Below are 27,273 nucleotides of genomic sequence, written 5' to 3'. Positions count from 1 at the left end.
CCTTGTTTCTTCCTTCATTAAGTCTTAGCAAATAGGCTTGACTCTATTTACAGATGAAGCTCGAAGCCAAACTGAATGATTATTTTAAGTTCCCCATACCTATAATTTCTAATTCCAGTATGACAATAAACATCAGCTGAACATCAATTCTCATATTCTTTGACTCTAATATCTTATATCAGGGATGGGGATATCCAGCCTGCAGACTTTATAATCCTGGTGAAATCATTTGGTTTGGCCCTGCCAAGGTAATTATAGGCAGGTCTTGAAGTTCAATTACTCTACAGCAGCCTAAATTTTTTGATCATTCTCTTTGGTCCACAAATGATTTTATAAATATCCAAATAGCCCTTGGCAGAAAAAAAGGGTTTCCCACCCTTGTATATGGTCCATTTTCCTTTTCTTTTAAAAATAAAAGTAAGCCAACTTATAGAGATGGTGATGTGAAGAGGCCTGGAAAACTCTGTTTTTAAAAAAATGTATCTGGGTCCGGCACCATGGTGCAATAGGTTAATCCTCCACCTGTCTTGTTAATTTGTTGAGAGCTATATGGACTAGGCAAACTAATCTTTTGCCTATAGTAAGCTGTGTATGCTCTTTTTTCAGATTACTTGTCTTTGACTGTTTCTGGTAGCACTACCAACTAAAAACTTTAACTTTTTTAAAAAAAATATGGCTGACTATTAATCTTTCCCTTAGTGGCTTCTGGGTTTTACATCATGGTTAAAGACCTTCAGGCCGGCACTGCGGCTCACTAGGCTAATCCTCTGCCTGCAGTGCTGGCATCCCGGGTCCTAGTCCCGGTTGCTCCTCTTCCAGTCCAGCTCTCTGCTGTGGCCCGGGAGTGCAGTTGAGGATGGCCCAGGTCCTTGGGCCCTACACCCGCATGGGAGATCAGGAGGAAGCACCTGGCTTCTGGCTTCGGATCAGCGCAGCGCAGCGCGCCGGCCGTAGCAGCTACTTGGGGGGTGAACCAATGGAAAAAGGAAGACTTTTTTCTCTGTCTCTCTCTCACTGTCTAACTCTGCCTGTCAATAAAAAAAAAAAAAGACCTTCACGAGGTACCTTTCTATAAGCCTTGGCAGCTCATGACAAGAGCCTCGGGTGATTACTGATGTCATAAATAAGAGTGTCAATTGTTAAATCAACAACAAGAGTCATTGTGCACTTACTCCCCATGTAGGATCTCCTTCCTTAATGTGCTGTCCTATGCGAATTAACGGTAAAACTAATATTCAAACAATATATTTTCTGTGTCTATGTGGCTGCAATCTGTTGAAATCTTTACTTAGTATATACTAAGTTGATCTTCTGTATATAAAAATAATTAAGAATGAGTCTTGGTGAAGAATGGGATAGGAGAGGGAGTAGGAGATGGGATGGTTTGCGAGTGGGAGGGAGGTTGATTTATTAAATAAAAGTTTTCTTAAAAAAAAAAGCTTTTCACAAGTAGAAGAAAGTTGAGAGAAGTCTAATATCTTGAATCATTAAGTAACCTTTTTTTTATCACAAAAAAAAAAAAGACCTTCACTAATCTGAGGTTATGATTCTCTAAATTTAAAGTTTAATTTTTTTACATGTACAACATTCACCCATATGGAATTTATTCTGATGTAAATATGAGATATTTGTTGAATACTACTGAAATATTACTGAATTACTGATTATCCTTAATATCTAGGAATTATTCATTCTTGATTGTTTTCAAAATGACCATTCTTCCCATTAATCACATCTTTGCCCCTGAACTCATAAAATGTTTGCATTTTCTGCACTGTGCTGATGGAAAAGAATTAACATACCATATGCATAAATGTTTACCTATTTATCGAAGCTAACATGCCAGGACTGACATGCTGACATTGAGGAGTTTTTGCCAATGGAAAGATAACTGATGATGGAGTTGTTGGATTTCTGTCCATATTTGGCAGAATATCATCATCATCATCTTGACTGTACTGGAAACTTGGCAACTAGAAAACAAACATTTGTTATCAACAGGCACTCAAAATATGGATTTTCTCATGATCACAAAATGTTTTCTGGTGGCCTCAATTATTTCTCTTATAATTTTTACATTTAATTAAAAACAGTACTAGGTAGATGACAGAGGTTTTTTTTCTCTAAAAAAGCTTGATTTCTCTTATGTAAAACAGAGACAATAACTCCTTTTCTAAAGGGTGTAGGGGCCAGCATTGTGGTGCAGCAGACTAAGCCTCTATTTGGGATGCCAGCATCCCACTCCATTCCTAGCTACCCTGCTTCTGATCCAGCTCCTTGCTCATGTGCCTGGGACAGCAGTGGAAGAAAAGCCCAAAATACTTGGGCCCCTGCCACCTGAGTAGGAATAGAGCTCAAAGCTCCAGGCTTCAGCTTCTCAAACTGTGAGAATAACACATACCAGCAGACTGCTTACTATATCATGCTTTGGTCCTATCTGTGTAGGCTCTCACCCAATGCCCTTAACAATAACCACAAATAAAAAAAAAAATTAAGGTAAAGTCAATATAAAGAAGAGTGATGTTTAAGATCCTTACCAGAATTCTTCGATTCTGTAAAGGTGTTGTTGTGCTGAAAAAATCATCATGGTCATCTTTTGGCAACTGTTCCAGAAATTCCCTCATTTGTTGCTTCCTTTTAAGAGTTCCCACTTTGGCAGTTATCTTAATAGTTTGGTTCTTGTCAGCATCACCTCTCTTACCTTAAGATTCAGCAAAACATTTGGTAAGGATTTGGTCATTTATAGTAAGCGCTCTATAAAGTTAACTGCCTCTTGTAAGTTGCCTATATAACAAATGATTCCTTCTACACTGGGATGTGTGTAATATGGTAACCCCACATTACAATCATGAAGAAAGTATGTAAGAATAGGCAAGATAAAGTTCAAAATGCTTGTAAGCTGTGAGAATAACCACTTTCTACAACTCACTCTCCTGAATGCTTAATTTATTGATAAAATATAAACCTAACTGAATTATTATACGGATGCTGGATACTTTCTAAAGCTACATATAGGTAGGAAAAAGCAAGCTAGGTTAGGTTAGACTTCGATAGACAGCTATAGGGGGCTACATGATGAGGAGAGTGCTGCTAGTTACTAAGCAACACAAAAACTAAATATATAACTTAAAAAGCAAAAATCTGGGGGCTAGTGTTGTGGTGTAATGGATTGAACCAATGCCTGCAAGACCGGCATCCCATACGGGTGCCAGTTTGAGTCCTGAATTCTCCACTTCTGATCCAGCTCCCTGCTAATGCACCTATCTATGCCGGAGACCCATGGAAGCTCCTGACTTTGGCCCAGCCCAGCCCTGGCCATTGCAGAGTGAACCAGTGGATGGAAGATCTATCTGTTATTCTGCTTTTCAAATTAATAAATCTTAAAAAAAAAAAATAGACTACAGATACAGGATGAAAGCTTAGGACCTTTAGTTAACAACAAACAAGAAAATTGGAGATGGAGACATTTGGAACCAGAGACTGCCCTTTTGGAAGGAATGATAGGTAAGAAGGCAAGATGGGCTCAAAGCAAGATGAACACTTTTCTTCTTCTTCTTTCTTTTTTAAATAATTATTTATTTGAAAGAGTTACAGAGAGATGGGCGGGGGGGGCCCTTCAATTCCAGTGGTTCACTCCACAAATGTGACAATGGCCAGAGCTGAGCTGATACAGAGCCAGGAGCCAGGATCTTCTTCCAGGTCTCCCACATGGGTGCAGGGGTCCTAGGCCTTGGGTCATCTTCTACTACTTTCCCAGGTCATAGCAGAGAGTTGGATCGGAAGTGAGCAGCCAAGACTTGAACTAGCGCCCGTATGGGATGACACCACTGCAGGCTGGAGCTTTAACCTGTTATGCCACAGAGCCAGCCCCAAACACTTTTCTTAAGGGCCCTGTACAAACTTTCCAGTGGGTATAAAACCCCCAGATAATTTCCTTTCATCGGATTTTTTTTTTTTTTTACTGAGAAAACCCCTCATGGTTGCTGTCCAGGGAGTCTTCTCTCTCCTCTTTTCAGTAAGGCCTTTCTGTTTCAGAAGGTCCCTCTCACAGGCACGTGGCTGTGAAAGATGTTTGTTTACTTCAATAAAACTTTGCTAAAAATCACCTTCTCAGGGTTAGTGTTGTAGTGTAGCAGGTAAAGCTACCGCCCACAGAGCCAGCAATTCTATATGGGCAACAGCACAAGTCCTAGCTGCTCTGCTTCCAGTCCAGCTCCCTGCTAATAGGCCTGGGAACAGCAGCAGAGGATGGCAGAAGTGCTTGGGCCCCTGCCATTCACACTAGAGACCCAGAAGAAACTTGATTCTGCATGGCCCAGCCCTAGCAGTTTTGGCCTCTGCAGAGGGAAAATCCATTTCTCTCTCTTTCCCTCTCTCTCTACCCCTCTTAACTCTGATGTTCAAATAAGTAAATCTTTTAAATAACATTTTTTTAAAAATAAAGATTTATTTATTTATTTGAATGTCAGAGTTACACACAGAGAGAAGGAGAGGCAGAGAGAGAGGAAGAGAGAGAGGTCTTCCATCCGCTGGTTCACTCCCTGATTGGCTGCAACGGCTAGAGCTGCGCCGATCCGAAGCCAGAAGACAGGTCTCCCCCATGGGTGCAGGGGCCCAAGGACTTGGGCCATCCTCTACTGCTTTCCCAGGCCACAGCAGAGAGCTGGATAAGAAGTGGAGCAGTCAGGACTCAAACCAATGCCCATATGGGATGCTGGCACTGCAGACAACAGCTTATGCCATGGCGCTGTCTCCCAAATAAATCTTTAACAACAACAAAAATATCACTTTCTCAACTTGTTCATCGGCCTCATACTTTGTCCTATATAGAACAAGTTCCTGGGGTCCTCAACAGCTGCAGCAAGCTTATATGACTTCTCTGACATAAAATTCTTTTATTAGGTGTCATGAATATGAGTGTGTCATCCTGGGACTATGAAAACTAAATGTATTCCAAGTTTTCTCATGAATTACGAGGGGGGTCATAACCACTTGTCTTCAAATTAGATCCTGAGAGTCCAGCGCTATGGCATAGTAGGTTATCCACCATCCCATATGGGCTCCAGTTCAAGTCCGGCAGCTCCACTTCCAATCCAGCTCCCTGCTAATGGCCTAGGAAAGCAACAGAAGATGGCCCAAGTGCTTGGGCCCCTGCATCCATGTGGGAGACCTGGAGGTCACTCTTGGCTTCAGACTGGCCCAGCTCCAGCCACTGTAGCCATTTGGGAAGTGAACCAGTGAACAGAAGACCTATGTCTGCCTCCCTCTGTAACTCTGTCTCTCAAATAAATAAATCTCAAAAAAAAATTACATCCTGGAAACAATCATTAAGATATTAAAGTCTCTGGAACCAACTATAGATTTCCTAGAATAAACTCAAAGCACAAGGCTGCTAAGCTATTATTGATGGATGTAGCTACCTAAGTAAGACTTGAACAGATGACCTTTGAAGTTCTTTATTGCTTTAACATTTTAAGACTACATCAATAAAAAGACTCTTGGATAAATATAAAATATACCTAATGAGTGATTATAAATCAACACTGAGCACTAGGAAAAAACCCTACTTATTACAAAGGTTACCATTTTGGCCTTTGGGATTAGCTGGCTTTTTCTTAGTGACATGCTTCTGGGATCCTTTTCCTTGAGGGTCTTCCATGTATTTCCTCTGACATTCTTCAGCAGATCGAGAGCCTACAGCCATGGACACATTTGACCAGAAACCAGGTTTGTGCTTTGGAAGAGATGCAACAGCACTGTGGAAGACCAAAACCAGTTAAAAGAACAAAAAATTCAAATCAATAAAAATAACTCTGAAAGCATGCCACTGAATCACTGGGATTTCCTGGGCTAATGGAATTTTATCATAATTATTCAGATTACTATTTAGAAAAAGAAAATACTATTCCCTCTATCCAGTGATGTACTCTAGTGCTTAAAATAGGAAGATGGAATTTTACATATCTAGTATATGCCCTCTAGCTATCTTGTTGTATTCTATTAAACCTAGAAAGTCATTCCTAATCTTTCAACATGTTTTTTCTAAGTCCAACATTCAACGGTTTGGTCTTGTTGTGACCTGTGGCATTGCTAATTGCTCTACAACTTCTCAAATGTTACCAGTGCTATGTATATTGGAAGATAAGCTCAATAGTTCGTCTAAGTTCCATGATATATACTCTTATCAAAAACTTAGTGCTATGCTTGCATTCATTCTACCATTATTATTTGAGAGAGGGGAGACGGGGATGGGGATGGGGTGGGGGGAGAGAGAGATTTCATCCATTAGTTCACTCCCTACTTCACAATGGCCAGCAATGGGCCATACTGAAGCCAGAAACCAGGGGCTTCAACTGGGTCTCCCACAGTGGATGCCAGGGGCCTGAGCACTTGGGTCATCTTCCTCTGGTTTTCCCAGGTCACCAGCACAGACCTGGATCAAAGTGGAACAGCCAAGACAGGAACCAGCGCCCAAATGGGATGCCAGTATAGCAGGCGGCACCTTTACCCACTATGTGACAACATATTTAACTGAAAGAAAGCACACAGAAAGTGCCTCCACCTATTGATTCACTCCCCAAAATGCTATTGATTCATTCCTCTAAATGCCCACAATGGCTGCGACAGGGTTGGGCCAAAGTCGGAAGCCAAATAGTCATTCAAGATCTCTCATGTGCATGGTGAAAACCAAATTGCTTTTCTTTTAAAGATTTATTTACTTATTTGAAAGGCAGAGCAACAGAGAGATCTCCCAGCCACTTGATGGCTTACCAAACAGTCACAACGGCCAGGTCTAGGACAGAGTCAGGAACTCCATCCTGGTCTTCCACATGGGTGGCATGGGCCCAATCACTTGGACCATCATCCACTGCCTTCTCAGGCACATTAGCAGAAAGCTGGATCAGAAGCAAAGTAGTTAGTATTTGAGCTGGCACTCTGATATGGGATGCTGACATTGCAAGCAGCGGCTTAACATGCTGCGTGACAACACCAGCCATAAGGAAGGAACCCAATTACTTGACCAATTGTTGCTGCCTCCTTGAGTCTGCATTAGCAGGAAACTGGAGTCATGAGCCAGAGCTGAATATTGAACCCAGGTACTCCAATGTGGGACATAAGAGTCTTTTTTTTTTTTTTTTTTTGACAGGCAGAGTGGATAGTGAGAGAGAGAGACAGAGAGAAAGGGCTTCCTTTTTGCCGTTGGTTCACCCTCCAACGGCCGCTGCGGCCGGCACATCTCGCTGATCTGAAGCCAGGAGCCAGGTGCTTCTCCTGGTCTCCCATGGGGTGCAGGGCCCAAGGACTTGGGCCATCCTCCACTGCCTTCCCTGGCCATAGCAGAGAGCTGGCCTGGAAGAGGGGCAACCGGGAAGGAATCCAGCGCCCAACCGGGACTAGAACCCGGTGTGCCGGCGCCGCAAGGGGGAGGATTAGCCTAGTGAGCTGCGGCGCCGGCCTTTTTTTTTTTTTTTTTGACAGGCAGAGTGGATAGTGAGAGAGAGAGAGACAGAGAGAAAGGTCTTCCTTTTTGCCACTGTTCACCCTCCAATGGCCACTGCGGCCGGTGCATCTCGCTGATCCGAAGCCAGGAGCCAGGTGCTTCTCCTGGTCTCCCATGCGGGTGCAGGGCCCAAGGACTTGGGCCATCCTCCACTGCCTTCCCAGGCCATAGCCGAGAGCTGGCCTGGAAGAGGGGCAACCGGGATAGAATCCGGCACCCCAACCGGGACTAGAACCCGGTGTGCTGGCACAGCAAGGCGGAGGATTAGCCTGTTAAGGCACGGCGCCGGCCTCACCCAAGATAATTTAAACAGGCAAATTTTAACATGTAACCCTAGTCCTACTTAAAACTTCATTTTGCATAGCATAAAAACTAAAATCCTTGATACGATCTACATTGTTGCTTGCCTGACTCTCTAGTCTTATCTTTTATTGCTCTTCCATCAGCCTTCAGTATTCTGTGGCCTTCTTTCAATATTTCTAAATATGCCCTCTTCCTACTTATACATATTCAGTTCTACCTAAAATTCAGTCATCTTGAATCTTTGGCGTAAGTTGATTTCTACCAGGAGTGTCATTGCTTTATGTTGTTCATAACAAAGAGGCATCATATGTAATTTGGTGGGTAGTAGGAAAAGGTAATGGGGCAAGGAAAGATTTGGGGAGTGAGGTGACACATGAGTGAAGTTTCTCCTCTCTCCATTTTAGGTAAATCTGGGATCCAGGTGATGCCTGACTGCATAGGAACTATGAGAAAGGAGAAAAGAAAGAAACTGAGAGGTATCTTCCACTGCTTCTGAGTGTTAGAAGTTATCTCCCAGACTGCTCAACCCAGACTTGGAGGGCTTGTATTTGAATTATGTTTGTTGTGCCTCAATGCCCACTTTCAGATTTCTACCAGCTTTGAGTCTAGCTCAGGAAATACCCTAACAAAAAGTTGGAAATTCACTGCTAATTTAGTGGTACCTAAAATTCCAACACTCTCCAATAAGTTGACAAAAAGTTGTTTCATGCATTCTGTCCAGGTATTATAGTCACATAGTAAAAAGAGTAATGTGTGCTTATTCTACCTCATTGGGAACTGGAATCTGCACTCCAGGCAATTTTAAATTTCCTTAGATGATGTGAATTTATCATAAAGGTTAAAGAGCTTTATTATAAGAAAATGGTGGGAGATACAGCAGAAAGGGATAATCAAAATCATATGCTCTTAAAGCAAGGCAGAGGAGTATTTATATAATTTGAAGATTAATAAGAACGCAACAACGGGGCTAGCACTGGCGTAATGAAGTTTCTGCCTCCAACTCCAGCATCCCATAGTGGAAACCTTGTCATCCACATGGATTCTGGGCTCCTGGTTTCACCCTGGACCAGTCCTTGCCATTGCACCATTTAGGGAGTGAGTCAGAAACAGATTTCTTTCTCTGTTTCTCCCTCTCTCTGTTCACTCTACATTTCAGTAAGTAAAATAAATCTTTAAAAAATGCAACCAAGACTTCTGATCTATTAGGATTACAGCCATCCATTAAGATTAATCTAGGGATATATAAAATAGATTATACAAAAAGAAGAAACCAGAAATACAAGACAATTTCTGGGGCCGGCACTGTGGCATAGCGGGTAAAGCCCATCCCATATGGGAACTGGTTCGAGTCCCAGCTGCTACACTTCCTATCCAGCACTCTGGTTTGGCCTGGGAAAGCAGAAGAGGATTGCCCAAGTGCTTGGGGCCCTGCACCCACGTGGGAGACTCCTGGCAGCAGCAGCAGCAAGTCATTGACTTAGCAAGTCATTCCCACACTTTGGAAAAACTCTATGGCATCATTATAGTATCAACAGTCAGAAGTCATTAAATCAGTCCTTTAATGCTGTTTTTATGTCTTTAACTGTTTCGTGGCTGCTCTGTATATATTTCATGGTTAACTCTAACTACTTACCAATGAAGTTTCTGTAATTCATTCTCATTCCATTCTTCATCTTGAATTGAACCAGGTAAACATCCCAAGGGATATCTTTTAGTCTTATCAGATCCTGCTGCCTCAAAAATTGGAAGCTCATTCCTAACATGGGATTTCTGAAGAGTTTCTTGAGCAGAAGATCTAGCTTTCTTTTTTTTAATAAAAAATTCATTGTCACTTTCATCAGTTTCACACTCCATAGCTCTTGTGGTGTTGCTTGAGCTTTTTCTAAGGTGAGCCACTGTTCCCTTGGTATTTCTTGCTCTGGTTTTATCAACCCCAGCTTTCCTTTTAATTTTGTTTCCTACTTTACTCTCTTCACCTGTCAAATCTGAAAAGGACTGATGCTTGTCAAATGGCATAGCTACTTGATTTTCGGTTTTCTCTAATTTTGATAACAATCTTGTATTCTTCAAGTCCAAGGAGACCATTTGTTTGCTTTTAGGGCTAGGTATTTTTATTTGCTGGTTGACAGTGAGAAAATCACACTCAATGGGCTCTTCCTTGTTTTTATTTTTATGATGCATACTATACTCAAAGATATTTTCTAGAGTCACTGTGGAGTTAGTAACAGGACTTACAGTTTCATTTAAGTCTGATTCACTTTCTTTTTGATGCTTTGGCATTGCAAAGTCTGCTATTGTTGTAATGGTGGCAGAGGACAGATTATACTTCTTGCATCTTTGTTCTATGGCACTCTTAGATTTAAGTGGTGTTACTAAAATATAAGCTTCTTTCTGATGAATAGTCACATATTTTCTTTCTTCATTTGAGAAAAACTGTTCCCTTGAGGTTAGAATATCAATGGGTACATTCAATTCTTCAGTTCTTTCTTTAATTTCATAAAATAAAAACAAAGACCAAAATATCAAATTAGCTACAAATGTTAGAGAAAATATTTTCACAAATATTTTTTCACAAGCTCCACTGTATACATTCCTGTCATTAATTTTACCAAAGTACAAGTCTACAAGTCACTGCCACTTCATTGTAAACCTACTATTTTTCATAAAAACCTACCAATGACTTCATCAGTCTACTGGTAAACATGTAAGCCCCTCAGCCTGGCCTTTGATATAGTTCCAAACATTCACTGTTCTCAAATCTGAACTATATTTTTGTATCTAGTAAGACTACTTGCTGTTTCTCAAATTTTCCAACTATTCCGTTTATATTACTCATGAAATTTTCTACACTCATCTACAAAACCAAATCACTACCTGCTTTGATTCTATTCTCTAACACAAGTAGTCCACAAACTTTGTCCTGATTCCCTCAACTGAATGAAAGCCCTTCTCCAAATTTCTCCAAGAACACTTGGAAATAATGCTGTATTACGATAATGTCATGCATTATAATTGCACATTTGCCTTATCTTTCAACTAGATAAGAAAAAAATCACTAATAGTAAAAATTTAAATTTACTAATAGTAAAATTTACTAATAGTAAAAATTTAAGTTAGTATAGAGCCTTTCACATATACAGCACAAATAACTATTGAATCAATTCTCTGGTGGTGAACATTTAGGAAAGCTAAGATAACAATTAGGGTCCCTAAAACCTTAGTAGGCAAGTAATATATGAAATAAAAGCTGTGCTAATTAAGGGAGGTAAGAAAACATGGAATTCTATTTGCATGGTCTACTCTGATTATCCATAGTGGCCATGGAGCCATCACTTTCGCTAAGTCACCCTAAACTCCATGGGAAAACAGTCACATTAGTACCTGGGATTCTTTATTATACCATGTTGCTAGTTAAATAAAGCAATTCAAATAAGCACAGTTCTCTAATTTGAAACTTCAGAAAGTAGAAGCTAAACTAACATAAATTGTAACTTCAGATAACCTAATTGTAAGTATAATATATGTAAATTGTAAATCATCAAACCAATTATCAAATCATCAGAGTGAAACACTATAACAACGTACAAATATGCCATTGTTTTTAAGATGAGCAAAATGAAAAGACTAATGGATAATACTGAATGTTAGGGAGAAGAGAGTTTCTAAATTACAATTCAAGGAAATGTGATACCAATCAAAGTAAACTAGAAAATTTTACAAGATTTTCACTGGCATTCTTCAAATTATGAGTAAAGTGTTTTTTTTTTTTTTAAATTTCTCATGCAAATTCAACTTAGGTTTCAATTAGGAATTTCAAAATTTTATACATTCCAATTGAAATTTCTATTGGGAATGTTTGTATTTCTACTAGGAATATTTTTAATGAGTTAATTAAGTAATTTGAATAAGGATTTAGTCTACACTGAACCTGATCTATAGGAACTTAGTAGTCTAAGCAATAACACTATCACTTATAAAATTTGATATTCATTTTTACTTCTTTTCATTTATAAGAATTAAAATGGGAAAAAGTGCTATAGAACTGATGGATTTAACTCAACATGAAGTTTTAAATTTCTTAGCATTTAGAGAAAAGGCTGCTTTAATTTTGGTAGGCAGGATTTCAAATAAATCACTGAAAATCTACACATAAAACTAAATTATGGAATTAATTTACCAAAGGAATTCAGTCTAATCATTCTTGTAAGCATATTTAAAATGATGTATGATTTTGTGATCTAAACAAAATTTCTAAGCACTCAGATAAAAGGAGAAAAATTTGTAAGTAATATCCTACTTAAAGTAGATTATTCTGCAAATAATCTTTGTAAAAATAACAAACCAAACATCTAAAACTACTCAACAGTTCACCACTAGATAAGAAAATCTACAAAGTAACTTCTATCATATTAAAAACATTCCAAATAGTAACTTCCTATGCATTATTATAAAACTATTAAAGATAATATTACCTTGCTTCTGACTTTCAATTATCCTTTCATGATTTTTCAGTTTCTTTGAAGGCAACTTTTTATTTTTTTTTCCAGCTAATTCCTTCAAAACAAAAGACAGCTTGCTTATAACTAACTAAACATGACTGGAAGCATTTTTACAGTATTCATCAAGCATACAAACTCCTAGATCCTTATAGTTCTAATTTCATTAGTAGACGCATTCAGAAACTCATTTGCAGAGCTTAAGCTTTAGAAGCACATCTGTGTATCCATTATCCTACATTATTTCCCTAATTTAATGTTTTTCGATTTTTTAAAAAAAGATTCATTTATTCCAAAGGCAGAATGACAGAGACAGAGGGAGAGAAAGAGATCTTTCTTCTGCAGGTTCACTCCCCGAATGGCCACCAAAGCCAGCAGCCAGGCTGCTTTCCCAGATGAGTTAGCAAGGAGCTGGATTGGATGTGGAGCAGCTGGGACTTGAACCTGTGCTGTGATATGGCTGGCATAGCGAGCAGCAGCTTAACCCACTGCACCACAATGCTGGTCATGATTCTCTGTGATTTTTAAAAGTACTTTTTGTATAGTTTATCTAATTTAAGCTTTACTCTAAGAGTTAAAACTTTTGTTACTGCTGCTTGTGCTTTTTTCAATGACTGGGAAATACCAAGACATTTCTCTACAGTCTCAAAGATGATGAAAAGTTAATACTTAACAAACAGAATCTATGTCTCGTGATTCAGTTCTGAACCTTTTCAGTAGTGCCACATCACCCTTCCAAGTATCAGTAGACAGTATACAGTAATATCTTACCTGATTAAGTAAGTCATATCTTCCCCCATTATGAATAGTATTATTTTTTTGGTCATCTTGTAGTCTTGATGCTGGTTTATTTTGGCAACTACCATGGCAAATGTTTAATTCTGTAGTTCCTGGCAAATGACTGTGCTTATTATTCTTTAGTTCTGTGATCATAAAAATGGAGATTTTAACAAATGAAGTAAAGTGCTTTTCCAAATTAAAGATTAAATCAGAAAAAATTTGTGTAATCCAACATCGTATTTATTCTAATTCGAATATGATATAAAGCAGTTTTATTTGGACAGGATCACTCTGAATAGGACCCTGTTCTATTCAATTCAAAATCAATCAAGAGCTTATGACAGTCTCCCCAGGTGTCTTAGAAAAACTTCTCTCCTTTTTCTAACTGAGAAATGTCCACATTTAGTGAGCGCTGTGACCCTAGGACCACACACTGACCCAATGAGAACACAACAGGAAGGTGAGCCTTCCTCTCTGGAAAAATCCCACGCATTTCCCAAATATGGCTGCCATTCCCACAGACGCTGCAGCACTCTGGACAAAGGGACTTCCAAAAGTGGATGGAAAAATAATTTAGATTAGAAGTTAATTTTGGTGTCAATTTTTGCAGTTCATGCACAGGTTTCCATTACACCCAATACCAAAGAATTCTGTTCAATTCTCTTTTGTCACATCTAAAGACAGATCAGTTAAGTTAATCCATTTTGTAAATACAAACTTTTCATTCTAACTTTACACCAACTAAATAGAAAGCTAGTAACTATTTCTCTGTATTTCCTCATGCATCTGTAATTAAGATTGTTAATTTATGTACTAAAAGGCAGAACTAAATTCATGCTAATTAAAAATTTGAACAAAATCAAACTACACAGTACAACAAAAGGTTTGCGGAGGGGCCGGAGTTGTGGCACAGTGGGTTAACGCCCTGGCCTGAAGTGCCCGCATCCCCTATAGGCACCGGTTCGAGACCCGGCTGCTCCATTTCCAATCCAGCTCTCTGCTCTGGCCTGGGAAAGCTTACAAGATGGCCCAAGTCCTTGGGCCGCTGCACAGCATGGGAGACCGGGAAGAAGCTCCTGGCTTTGGATTGGCGCAGCTCCAGCTGTTGTGGCCAGTTGGGAAACGAAACAGCAGATGGAAGACTTCTCTCTCTCTCTCTCTCTGTGTAACTCTTTCAAATAAACAAATAAATCTTTAAAAAAAAAAAAAAGGTTTGTGGAAACTATACATTATGAAAAAACTATAGATTTCAAAAATGTTTTTGCAAAAATAATCTTAATTCCATTTTCCATGGACTTTTTGTAGTTTCCTGTACATTGCAGGAAGTTTTGTTTTTTCAAATTTTTTAATTTTTATTTTTTTGAAAGAGTTAGAGAAAGGAAGAGAGATATTCCATTGGCTGGTTGACTCCCCAGACGGTCCCAACAGCCAGTGCTGGACCAAGCTGAAGTCAGGAGCCAGGAGCTACATCCAGGTCTCCCATATGGGTGGCAGAGACCCAGACACTTGGGCCATCGACTGCTGCTTTCCATTGGCCATTAACAGGGAGATGGATTGGAAGCAGAGTAGCCAGGACAGGAACCGGTGCTCATATGAGATATCAGCATTGTAGACAGTAGGCTTTACCCACTACACCACAACACTGGGCCCTGGGGAAGTTTAAATTTACTCCTCCCTCTGAAGATTCAGTAAGTTCCCCTGTGAAATCAATTGACAATAGGTTAACAGAAAAAACTGTTATTACATGGCTAAATGCAGAAGCCATTGTCATACAGTATGAGACTCAAAAGGAGGGATAGACAGTTGAAACTTACAGAGCTGAACAAAGTTAGGATAAGGGCATGGGGGCTTGAGCTTCTGTGGGGAAGGATGTGGCAGCATGGGTTGTTTTGTCTTGTTATATGTTCAACAAACGATTATTGAGTGGAAACTTAAAAAGACTCACAACCAACCTAAAGACTATTTTGTTATTCTTTTTTCTGTATATATCTGAGGACCCAGCCAATTTTAAATTTCTGTGCTTTTCACTGTTTAAATTATGCTTGATTTATAAGGATATGAGGAGGACAGAACTTAAAGGACTGTTTTTTTTTTTTTTTTTAAAGATTTTAATTTATTTATCTGAAAGCAGAGTTACAGAGAGGCAGAAGCAGAGAGAGAGAAAGTTCTTCCATCCACTGGTTCACTCTCCAGGTGGCTCCAATAGCCAGAGCTGTACTGATCCAAAGCCAAGAACCAGTAGTTTTTTCTGGGTCTCCCATGCAGGTGCCGGGGCACAAGCACTTGTACTTGTACCGCTTAGCACCTTTTTTTTTGTTTAAAGATTTATTTATTTCTTTGAAAGTCAGAGTTACACAGAGAGAGAAGGTGAGACAGAGAGGAAGAGAGAGGTCTTCTATCCGCTGGGTCACTCCCCAATTGGTTGTAATGTGCCGATCCAAAGCCAGGACCCAGGAGCTTCCTCTGGATCTCCCATGTGGGTGCAGGGGCCCAAGGACTTGGGCCATCTTTTACTGCTTTCCGAGGCCATACCAGAGAGCTGGATCGTAAATAGAGCAGCTGAGACTTGAACTGGCTCCCATATGGAATGCCGGCACTGTAGACCGGGGCTTTAACCCACTGTGCCACAGTGCTAGTCCCCTTGTTATCCTTCTTAGAAGATGTACAATGGACAGTGGCGGCCATTGGAGGGTGAACCAACGGCAAAGGAAGACCTTTCTCTCTGTCTCTCTCTCTCACTGTCCACTCTGCCTGTCCCAAAAAAAAAAAAAAAAAAAAAAGTTTAGTGTTAAGATGTAGTTTTCTTTCATTTTAATTGTCTTCGTGGAATCTGTAATGATAATAAAAATAACAGCCCCAATTACCTCCACTCAAAATAACTCATGATAGGAAGATACTCACTAACAATATAAAACTAAGATGTGGAGCAGCAATTTGGCCTCACAGCTAAGACACCAGCTAGGATACCAGCATCCCATAAAGAATGCCTGGATTTGGGGCTAGTGCTGTGATGTAATGGGTTAAGCCTCCACCTGCAGTGCTGGCATCCTATCTGGGTGCCAATTTGTGTCCTGGCTGCTCCTCTTCAGATCCAGCTCTCTACTAATGGCCTGGGAAAGCACTGGAAAATGGCCCAAGTGCTTGGACCCCTGAACCTACATGGGAGGCCCAGAAGAAGCGGCACCAGATTGCCCTGGCTCCAGCTGTTGTGGCCATTTTGGGAGTGAACCAGCAGAAGATAAATTAAAAAAAAAAAAAAAAAAAAAAAGCCTGGGTTTGAGTCAGGGGTTCATTTTGCATTCCAATTTCCTGTAAATAAGTACCCTGGAAGATAGCAGCAGGTAATTGTTCAAGTAGTTGGGTTCTTGCTGCTCACATATGAGATCTGGATTGAGTTCAGCTTGAATCCCTAAAAAATGCTGTTGTAAATGAAGGCAGGAGGTAGGGGTTGGGTTTAGATCTAAGACTAAAGAAGAGTAACAAATGACTGAGATTACTTTCAGGAATTTATTGATTTAGGGATAAAAAAGTAGACAGCATATGCTGCAGACCTTGGATTCCAGGATACTCAAGGTGGTCTGGCAAGGACAATAAGCAATCTGGTCAATTTAGGGGGAATAGGATGACTTTTGATGAAATAAGGATAGATTCAAAACAAATAGGTCCTAAAGGAATTTTTGTTACCTCTGGGCAAGCAGTCTTTACATACTAAGTTATTTCTTTCTCTGTACTAGAAGAAATAAGGAAAAAAATTTTTATTTGGATTGGAGGGGTCTTCAAATGGGGTCTGGGAGAAGTTACAGTGAGATAAACTTACATCCAGTATGGTTTCCTGTTTCTGGCAGAAACGATTCTGAGCTCTTTATTAAGTTCTGTAAAGCTTTTAGTTACAAAGTCAGAGTAAAATTGACAGAAATGCAGATAACAGATTATAATAACTTTTACTTACCTATGTTACTTAGGGTTGTAAATTAATGTTGATACATTTTGGGAGTAGAAGTAGTACATGAGGCAGAATACAGTGCTAGCATCTGACACAGGACAGTTCTGTCAGCTACCTTTAGAGCAACCATCATTCAAAACAACATGCTATCTCCTCAATGAATGAAAACTAGTTTTGTCTATTATGAGGAATGAAATTTGGTACAGAAATATATGCATGGTTTACTAAAGATTTTAGGTCGGTTAGCAGCCTAAATACCATGGGACTAGTAAATTCAAAGGATAATCTTTTACTGATACATTTATCAGTGTTCTTTAGTATTACAAATCAAAGCTAAGTACTCTGATGTGGAATGCGGGCATCCTAACCACGAGGCTGAATGTCTGCTTCTAAAAGGCTTATTATTTTTTAAAAATTATTATTATTTATTTGGGAAGCAGATACACACAGAGACAGAGAGAAGGAACTGCCCATAACAGCTACAGCTGGGCCAGGGCCAAAGTCAGGAGCTGGGAATGCAACCCAGGTCTCCAACATGGATGTTAAGAATTCAGTTACTTGAGACATCCCCACTACTTCCCTGGGTCTGCACTGACAGGAAGCTGGAGTCAGGTGCCAGAGCTAGGATTTTCTTTTTAAAGCTTTTATTTAATGAATGCAAATTTCATAGGTACAACTTTAGGAATATAGTAGTTCTTCTCCCCATACTCCCCTGCCACCCCCACTCCCACCCCACCTCCTACTAACTCTCCCATCCCATTCTTCATTAACATTCATTTTTAATTAACTTTATGTACAGAAGACCAACTCTATACTAAGTAAAGATTTCAACAGTTTGCACCCACATACACACACAATGTACAAAGTACTGTTTGAGAACAAGTTTTGCAGTTAATTCTCATAGTGTAACTCATTAAGGGCAGAGGTCCTACATGGGGAGTAAGTACAGTGATTTCTGTTGTTAATTTAATAATTAACACTCTAATTTATCACGTCAGTGATCACCCAAGGCTCTTGCCATGAGCTGCCAAGGCTATGGAAGCCTTTTGTGACCACAAACTCCATCACCATTTAGACAAGGCCATAAGCAAAGTGGAAGTCTCTCCTCCCTTCAGAGAAAAGTACATCCTTCTTTGATGGCCCACTGGGGTCTCACTCACAGAGATCCTTCATGTAGGATATTTTTTGCCACAGTGTCTTGGCTTTCCATGCCTGAAATGCTCTCATGGGCTTTTCAGCTATATCCAAATGCCTTAAGGGCTGATTCTGAGGTCAGAGTGTTTTAAGTAAACAATTGTCATTCTATGAGTCTGCTGTGTGGACTGCTTCCCATGTTGGAAATTCCTCCCTTTTTAATTCTATTATTATTACCAGACATTTGATACTATTTATATGATCTCTTTAACACTTAATCCTATCTATATGTTCACTTTAACACTTAATACGATCACTTTAACAATTAAGATGGCATTTTTACCACCAATTTTAATGGGATTTGGAGACCCATGACAACTTTTTAAACTGTACCCTTAGAAGTAAGTCCATGGGAACATATGCAGAACTATACAGCTTTACAGTTACGAACTTCTTTCTCCCTCTTATTCTCGCTCTTGTTTTTTACTGAAATCTATTTTCAATTGACTTTATATACATATGATTAACTTTATGTTAAGTAAAGAGTTCAACATATAGTATGAAAAAGAGAAAAAATATTTAAAAAAAAAAAAAAAAAAAACCTGTTCCTCAACAGTCAAGACGAGGGCTATTCAAGTCACTGCTTCTCAAAAGTGTCAATTTCACTTCTACAGCTTTCGTTTAGGTGCACTATTAGTTCTCACAGATCAGGGAGAACATATAGTATTTGTCTCTTTGGGATTGGCTTATTTCACTAAGTATGAAGTTTTTCAGATTGCTCCATTTTGTTGCAAATGACTGGATTTCATTTCTTTACTGCTATGCAGAATTCTATAGTGTACATATCCCATAATTTCTTTATCCAGTCAGAGCTAGGACTTAAACCTAAGTACTCCTTTGTGGGACATGGGTACCTTAACTGCTAAACTAAACATCTGTTCCCAAAAAGTGTATTTAATGAAATAAACGTAATTTTGATCTCAAGTAATCTATAATGCAATTAATTTTCCTTAGTACGATAAATCAAGAATTCTAAGATTATATAAAGTCAAAGAACACAATACATTATAAATAATGTAAAACATATGTCAAAACTTACCTCTATACCAACAAAGAAGAAAAGACTAAACATACCTGAGTTACCACAATCAAGGTCATAAGTGTTGCTGGCCCTTTGGAGGACAGCTGTTTGATTTTCTCCTCTATCATTTTTCACTGATTTTCTTATGTCAGAAACAAATCTTCCAATTTTCTGTTTCTGTCTGGCCTTTTCCCTGTTCTTTTCACCAGCCCTAAAAACAACTATTATTATTTTCCCTCTAATATTTGTTCTTAAAAGCCAAAAACCTAAACCCACAAATAAACAAATAAAACTCTTTTAGGCAAAGAGTTTTTTGACTCAGCAAACAGTGGCTTTAACATTACATTTTTGTTGTATTTGAATGACAGAGAGAGAGAGAGAAAAAAACAAAAAACAAAAAACAGTGATCTCCCTTCTGCCCACAAAAGCCAGGGCTGGGCCAAGTAGCTGGGAACTCAGTGTGAGTCTCTACATATGTGGCAGGGACCCAGCTACTCGAGCCATCACCTGCTGTTTCTCAGGATATGCATGAGCAGGAAGCTGGGATGGGAAGCAAATCCAACTTGAACCCAGGCACTGCAACATAGGATGCAGACATCCTAAGAGGTGAACTACCAGGCTGAATACTTGCCCCTAATCTTACATTTTTAAGTCCTCATGGTTTCCAACCCCTCCTCCATGAATTCAAGTATAATATTAAGTCAAAGGACTCAAATATAAACTCCTAAGTGCTTTCTACTCTATGCTATTATAATTCCTACTTAAACTGATATTATTAGAAAACTACAGGACAAATTTTTGCCATTTGCCTGGTTTTTTTTATTTATTTTTTTATTTTTTTATTTTTGACAGGCAGAGTGGACAGTGAGAGAGAGACAGAGAGAAAGGTCTTCCTTTTGACGTTGGTTCACCCTCCAATGGCCGCCGCGGTAGCGCGCTGCGGCCGGCGCACCGCGCTGATCCGATGGCAGGAGCCAGGTGCTTATCCTGGTCTCCCATGGGGTGCAGAGCCCAAACACTTGGGCCATCCTCCACTGCCTTCCCAGGCCATAGCAGAGAGCTGGCCTGGAAGAGGGGCAACCGGGACAGGATCGGTGCCCCGACCGGACTAGAACCCGGTGTGCCAGCGCCGCAAGGCGGAGGATTAGCCTGTTGAGCCACGGCGCCGGCCGCCATTTGCCTGTTTTATAAATAAAATGTATTCAATCATAGCCATGCTCATTCAATTACATACCATCCATGGCTGCTTTTATACTGCAAAAGCAAACACAGCAGAGACAACACACCCAAAAAAATACTCTTTTATCCGGCCCTTTACAAAAAACATTGAAAACCATCATCATAGATTATATCATTGCACTGATTAACTTTAAAAGTCTCTTATCAACTCCTTCAGGGCAAGAATTAATCGAATTCTTTGTTTTTCCCAAAATTGCTTATAATGTCTGCTATGTAGCCTATACTCAATAACTACTGACAACGAATGACCAAGAAAAAGGATAAAGAACTTTAGTAAATTAACACTACACGCCTCTTAAATGGTAGGTAATTGAGCATGACTTCTTGAAACATCTCAAGTTTCATTTGCCTTCTATTCTTACTTAAGATGACAGAAATTCTAGTCAAGTGTTATTACTTCTGAAATTATTTAAAGATCAAAGACACCATCAAAACTGCTACTTCCAAAAATAAGTATTAGAAAATAAAAAGCACTTTAAATAAGTACATAATTATAAAAGCTCATTACATTTTATAACTAAAATAGATGCATTTTATTGAAATGTAAATCATACTTCAATAGTTAATTTTAAAAACTTAATACTTCACCTTAACTGTTTCAGAAAATTGTCAATGTGCTCTTTCCAATTTTGTGGAAATCCAAACATAAATTTTCTTATGAGATAATTTGGATACCCTGTTTCAGGATAAATAAGCAAACAAAAATTATCAAAAAGCTCAGAATTTTAAGAGATGTAATTTATTAAATCATTCAAGAAACATGTACTTTTTGCTTACTAACTGCCAGGCATTGTTACTGATACTGACAATTCAACAGTTAATAAAGCAGACAAATTCCCTTGTAGTATAAAAGAAAAAGCAAATCAATAAATACCTTATTTATTAGATGGTACTACAGGAAAGGTGGATTATGGACATTAGTATGTTAGTGGGGCAGAAGAGAGGCGGATAGCAACTTAAGGAGTCAGGAAAGTCCTCATTGGAACAGTATAATATGAACAAATTCTTGAAGATCATGAAGGAGTGGGCCTTGAAGGATATAGAGTTAAGATACTAGAAACAGAGGATGGTATTGTGAAATAGTGGTTAAAATTGCCACCTGCAATGACAGCATCCTGTATGGGCTCTAGTTTATGTCTCAGTCACTTACAATCCAGCTCCCGGCTACTGGTCTGGGAAAAGCAACAGGAGGTGGCCCAAGTGTTTGGGCCTCTGCCATCCAAGTGGAAGACCCAGCTGAAGCTCCTGGCTTCAGCCTGGCTCAGTCCCTGCTGTTGTCATTTGAAGAGTGAACTAGTGGGATAGCAGATCTCTCTGTCTCTCCCTCTCTCTGTAACTTTTTAAAAAGTATTTATTTATTTGAGAGACAGAGTTACAGAGAGAGGGAGAGACACAGAGAGAAGTCTTCCATCCATTGGTTCACTCCCCAAATGGCCACAACAGCTAGAACTGAGCCAGTCCAAAGCCAGGAGCTTCTTCTGGGTCTCCCATAGAGGAACAGAGGCCTAAGCACTTGAACCATCTTCCACTGCTTTCCCAGGCCGTTAGCAGAGAGCTGGGTCAGAAGTAGAGCAGCTGGGACTCGAACTTATTCCCACAAGGGATGCTGGTGCTGCAGGTAGAAGCTTAACCTACTTCGCCACAGTGCCAGCCCCAATAAATAAAGCTTAAAAAAAAAAAAAAAAAGATATTGGAAACAGAGGGAACACAAAGCAAAAGGCTACAAAACAAGAATATACCTGGTCTGCTTCTGGAACAGTATGATTAGTGTAGCTAAACTGGTATGATCAGAAATTAGTATTTGCAGTTGACTCAGTTGGATAATAGAGGCATTTTATGTGCCTGGCTATTTATTTGGGGCAAAACAGGAAGCTATGTAAGAAAGTTTCTAAACAGAGGATCTACTAGAAGTAAGTGCTATTTTGATATTCCTAACATCATTCATGGGCCATATGAAATTACCAACTTAAAAATTAACCTGCTGGGGCCGGCCCTGTGGTGTAGTGGGTAAAGCTGCCACCTGCAGTGCCAGCATCCCATATAGGTGCTGATTCAAGTCCCATTGCTCCACTTAAGATCCAGCTTGCTGCTATGGCTTGGGAGAGCAGTAGAAGATGGCCCAAGTCCTTGGGCCCCTACACCTTCATGGGAGACCCAGAGAAAGCTCCAGGCTCCTGGCTTTGGTTCAGCCCATCTCTGGCTGTTGTGGTCATTTGGTGAGCGAGCCAGCAGATGGAAGACCTCTCTCTATCGCTCTCTCTGCCTCTGCCTCTCTGTAACCCGCCTTTCCAAAAAAATAAATAAATAAAATAAAATAAAATTAGCCTGCTACAGATTTATTGAATTTCAAGTTCCTCTTGTGATTGCCTTGAGTGCCAGATCACATGATTTCACAGGCCAGGCCAGATGTTCCCCATCCCACGTGATAGGATCTGACTTACTTTAATAGAACTCTTATCAGCTGCTCTTTTGAAAAGAGCCTGAAAATGCCAGGGAACAAAGAATGAAATAAGTTAGGTTACTATAATGTTGCAGACAAAAGATGAAAGATGTCTGGTCCACAGTGGTGTGGTAGAGATTCAGATTTTGTATATATTTTGGAGATAATGCCAAGAGGATATACTGACACACTAGATGGTTTTTAGAGAAACTGAGGATTTAAAAATTCCTCCAAGGATTTTGGCACAGTACTGAAAGATAAGGAAGACTCTAAGCAGATTTAAGTGAGATCTGGTTTCAAATTTTGAGATGCCTATAGTTTTCCAAAAGAGATGTCCAATTAGCAGATGGAAAATGAGCTGGGTGGTTATGACAAGTCTTGGTTTGTGATATATGTTTTGAATATGTAATCATGTAGATGATATTTAAAGTCTAATAGGAATCAGTACAGCACTGAGTATAGAAAAAAATCCTAAATTACTCCATTATTTAAGAGATAAATGGCCAGCGCCGTGGCTTAACAGGCTAATCCTCCACCTTGCGGCGCCAGCACACCGGGTTCTAGTCCTGGTTGGGGTGCCGGATTCTGTCCCGGTTGCCCCTCTTCCAGGCCAGCTCTCTGCTATGGCCTGGGAAGGCAGTGGAGGATGGCCCAAGTGCTTGGGCCCTGCACTCACATGGGAGACCAGGAGAAGCACCTGGCTCCTGGCTTCGGATCAGCGAGATGCGCCGTCCGCAGTGGCCATTGGAGGGTGAACCAGCGGCAAAAAGGAAGACCTTTCTCTCTCTCTTACTATCCACTCTGCCTGTCAAAAAAAAAAAAAAAAAAAAAAAAAAAAAAAAAGGCCGGCACCACGGCTCACTAGGCTAATCCTCCCCCTTGCGGCGCCAGCACACCAGGTTCTAGTCCCGGTCGGGGCACCGATCCTGTCCCAGTTGCCCCTCTTCCAGGCCAGCTCTCTGCTGTGGCCAGGGAGTGCAGTGGAGGATGGCCCAAGTGTTTGGGCTCTGCACCCCATGGGAGACCAGGATAAGCACCTGGCTCCTGCCATCGGATCAGCGCGGTGCGCCGGCCGCAGCGCGCTACCGCGGCGGCCATTGGAGGGTGAACCAACGTCAAAAGGAAGACCTTTCTCTCTGTCTCTCTCTCACTGTCCACTCTGCCTGTCAAAAAAAAAAAGTTAAAGAAACCTAAACAAAGAAACTAGTGAGGGACAGAGAAATAAAATAGGGTATATAAGAAACCAAAAAAAGTATTTCAAAGAGGTAAGTGGATTAATTATATTAAATGTGTACTAGTTTTAGTAATATGGAGAATGACTTTGATACAAGCTGTTTCAGTAAAGAATTAAGGTTTAAGGCATTATAAAAGTGAGTTAAAGAAAAAAATGACAAAAGCCTTGGGTGATCACTGACGTTAAATAAGAGTATCAAGTGTTAAAAGGAGTCACTGTGCACTTGCTCCACATGTAGGACCTCTGTCCTTAAAACTTCAGTCCTTTATACTTTGTGTGTCTGTGTGCAAACAGCTGAAATCTTAGGATAGAGTTGGGTTTTCTGTATATAAAAATAATCAAAAATGAATCTTAATGAAGAATAGGATGGGAGAGGGAGTAGGAGATAGGATGGTTTGGGGGTGGGAGGGCAGGTATAGAGGGAAGAACCGCTATATTCCAAAAGCCTTACCTATGAAATTTATATTTATTAAATAAAAGCTTTCTAAAACAAATTGGAAAAAAAGAAAAAGAAAATGGGAGTGAATTTGAGAAATTTAGATATAGTACATATAGACAAACCTTATGTTGCTATAATTTATAGCAATAATGGCTGAAAGCAGTATGATTTATTTATTTATTTATTGACAGGCAGAGTGGACAGTGAGAGAAAGAGACAGAGAGAAAGGTCTTCCTTTACTGTTGGTTCACCCTCCAATGAACCTGGTGTGCCGGCGCCACAAGGCAGAGGATTAGCCTAGTGAGCCGCGGTGCCGGCAGCAATATGATTTTTAAAAGAGGATTCTTGTTTTATTTTTTGAAATGAGAACAGAGAATTACTAGATTGATGTCTCTGAAAATGAGAAAACTGGATCTAATACACAAATGAAGAGACTGACATAGACAAGATCATGGATCATCTGTTCATATTAAAAGCTGATACAGATATACACAGGTGAGTTAAAGTAGTGCAGAAATTCTCTTCTGGTTATTCTTATTGCTCAGGTATTCTCCTTTTACCACACCCTCCTATCCAAGAGTGTGATAGAGGTATTAAAAATTTCCAGACCGGCGCCGCGGCTCAATAGGCTAATCCTCCGCCTAGCGGCGCCAGCACACCAGGTTCTAGTCCGGGTCAGGGCACCAGATTCTGTCCCGGTTGCCCCTCTTCCAGGCCAGCTCTCTGCTATGGCCCAGGAGTACAGTGGAGGATGGCCCATGTACTTGGGCCCTGCACCCCATGGGAGACCAGGATAAACACCTGGCTCCTGCCTTCGGTTCAGCGCGGTACGCCGGCCGCGGTGGCCATTAGAGGGTGAACCAATGGCAAAGGAAGACCTTTCTCGGTCTCTCTCTCTCACTGTCCACTCTGCCTGTGGAAAAAAAAAAAAGAAAAAATTTCCAAAAAATTTTAACTAGTCATCAGGGAGGATAAGAAAGTTGAACTGATTAGGGGAAATATGGTAGGATACCAAGTAGCACTATGGGAACATCAAGGGGTAACGCTAAGTTGGTAATGATAAATTAAAGGTAAACGATTTGGGTGTGTTTTTCTCCAGCTAAAATCAGCAGGATGCAAGGAAAAGATAGCAAATTAGATCACACAAGTACTGGGGTTGTGCCAGGTAGGATCAACAAAGAGAAGAACCAGGGAATTAAAATATATTCACATAAAAACTTTCTTTACAAATAAGTAGTATTTCACTTGAGTTTTCTAAATCACAAAATTCATTTATAATGTCAGTAACAATGATAACATCAGAGAAGACTAATCAACTCATAGTTTTACTTGTTTTTAATTGCTTTAGTTTTTTAAATACTTAGCTAAAAATTTAAAAATGTCTATTTTTATTAGAACATGTTACACAGACTAAAATAATTTATCAACTAATGATGGTCATTTACCTGCTTCTTTCATGGAAATCCGGTCTATTATTCCTTTTAATATATAAATGTTGCCTGATATAGTCTTGAGTTCATTGTGCTTAATCCGCTCTATAATTACATTACTGTGCCAATACACATTGGTGATATCTCTAGGAGAATAAGATAGCCTAGTTAAAACCACTCTTTACCAGTAGTCACAATTTATACATATATGTATACAAATATATAACAAAGCAATTTTGCATTATAGCCACAGCAACACTAATATGAATTTTTTAAAAAGATTATTTATTTATTTATTTGACAGGTAGAGTTACAGACAGTGAGTGAGAGAGAAAGGTCTTCCTTCTGTTGGTTCACACCTCAAATGGCCGCAACGGTCGGAGCTGTGCTGATCCAAAGCCAGGAGCCAGGTGCTTCTTCCTAGTCTCTAATGCGGGTGCAGGGGCCCAAGCACTTGAGCTATCTTCTACTGCTTTCCAAAGCCACAGCAGAGAACTGGATTGGAAGTGAAGCAGCCGGGACTATAACTGGCACCCATATGGGATGCTGGAGCCACAGACAGAGGATTAACCTACTGCGCTACAGCGCCGGCCCCAAAGCCAAATGTTTTTACTTGCTATTTTATTTTATAATGTTATTTAAAATTGTTTTATTTATTTATTTGAAAGGCAGAGTTAGAGATAAGAGGAGACAGAGAAAAGACAGAGAGAGGGGATGGCACTGCAGTGTAATGGCTAAGCCTCGGCCTGTGGCACCAGAATCCTACATGGGCACTGGTTCAAGTCCCGGCTGCTCCACTTCCAATCCAGCTCTCTGCTATGACCTGGGAAAGCAGTTGAAGAAGGCTCAAGTGCTTGGGCTCCTGTACCTGTGTGAGAGACCCGGAAGAAGCTCCTGGCTCCTGGCTTCAGACTGGCTCACCTCCAGCTGTTGTGGCCATCTGGGGAGTGTGTGAACCACTAGTGGAAGACCTTTCTCTCTGTCTCCCACTCTCTGTAACTTTACCTGTCAAATAAATAAATAAAACCTTTAAAAAAAAAGAGGAGAGAGAGAGTGAGAAAAAGAGAAACTTCCATCTGCTGGTTCATTCTCCAAATGGCCGCATCAGCTGTGGCTGGCCCAGGATAAAGCTAGGAGCCCAGAGCTTCTTCCAGGTCCTCCACATGGGCACAGAGGTCCAAGCATTTGGGCCATCTCCTGCTACTTTCCCAGGCATATTAGCAGGAAGCTGGATCGGAAGTAGAGCAGCCAGA

General features: G+C 40.1%; 1 protein-coding gene across 4 annotated transcripts in view; it reads right to left on the bottom strand.

Moving 5' to 3' along the window:
- Nucleotides 1-27,273, bottom strand: part of MIS18BP1 (MIS18 binding protein 1) — a 57,566-nt gene that overhangs the window by 4,249 nt on the left and 26,044 nt on the right. For all 4 annotated transcript variants that reach the window (XM_062205195.1, XM_062205192.1, XM_062205193.1 and 1 more), the window contains 9 exons: nt 26,036-26,166; nt 21,066-21,153; nt 19,292-19,449; nt 13,072-13,223; nt 12,277-12,358; nt 9,438-10,290; nt 5,584-5,756; nt 2,538-2,701; nt 1,822-1,973 (listed from right to left, as the gene is read on the bottom strand). In XM_062205195.1, coding sequence (XP_062061179.1) covers nt 1,822-1,973; nt 2,538-2,701; nt 5,584-5,756; nt 9,438-10,290; nt 12,277-12,358; nt 13,072-13,223; nt 19,292-19,449; nt 21,066-21,153; nt 26,036-26,166 — 1,953 coding nt within the window. The remainder of the gene's footprint in view (nt 1-1,821; nt 1,974-2,537; nt 2,702-5,583; nt 5,757-9,437; nt 10,291-12,276; nt 12,359-13,071; nt 13,224-19,291; nt 19,450-21,065; nt 21,154-26,035; nt 26,167-27,273) is intronic.

This window comes from Lepus europaeus, chromosome 11 (assembly GCF_033115175.1).
Source record: "Lepus europaeus isolate LE1 chromosome 11, mLepTim1.pri, whole genome shotgun sequence".
NCBI classification, from domain to species: domain Eukaryota; kingdom Metazoa; phylum Chordata; class Mammalia; order Lagomorpha; family Leporidae; genus Lepus; species Lepus europaeus.
Note: the sequence above shows the minus strand (reverse complement) of the source record. Positions and strands in the feature narration are given on the sequence as shown.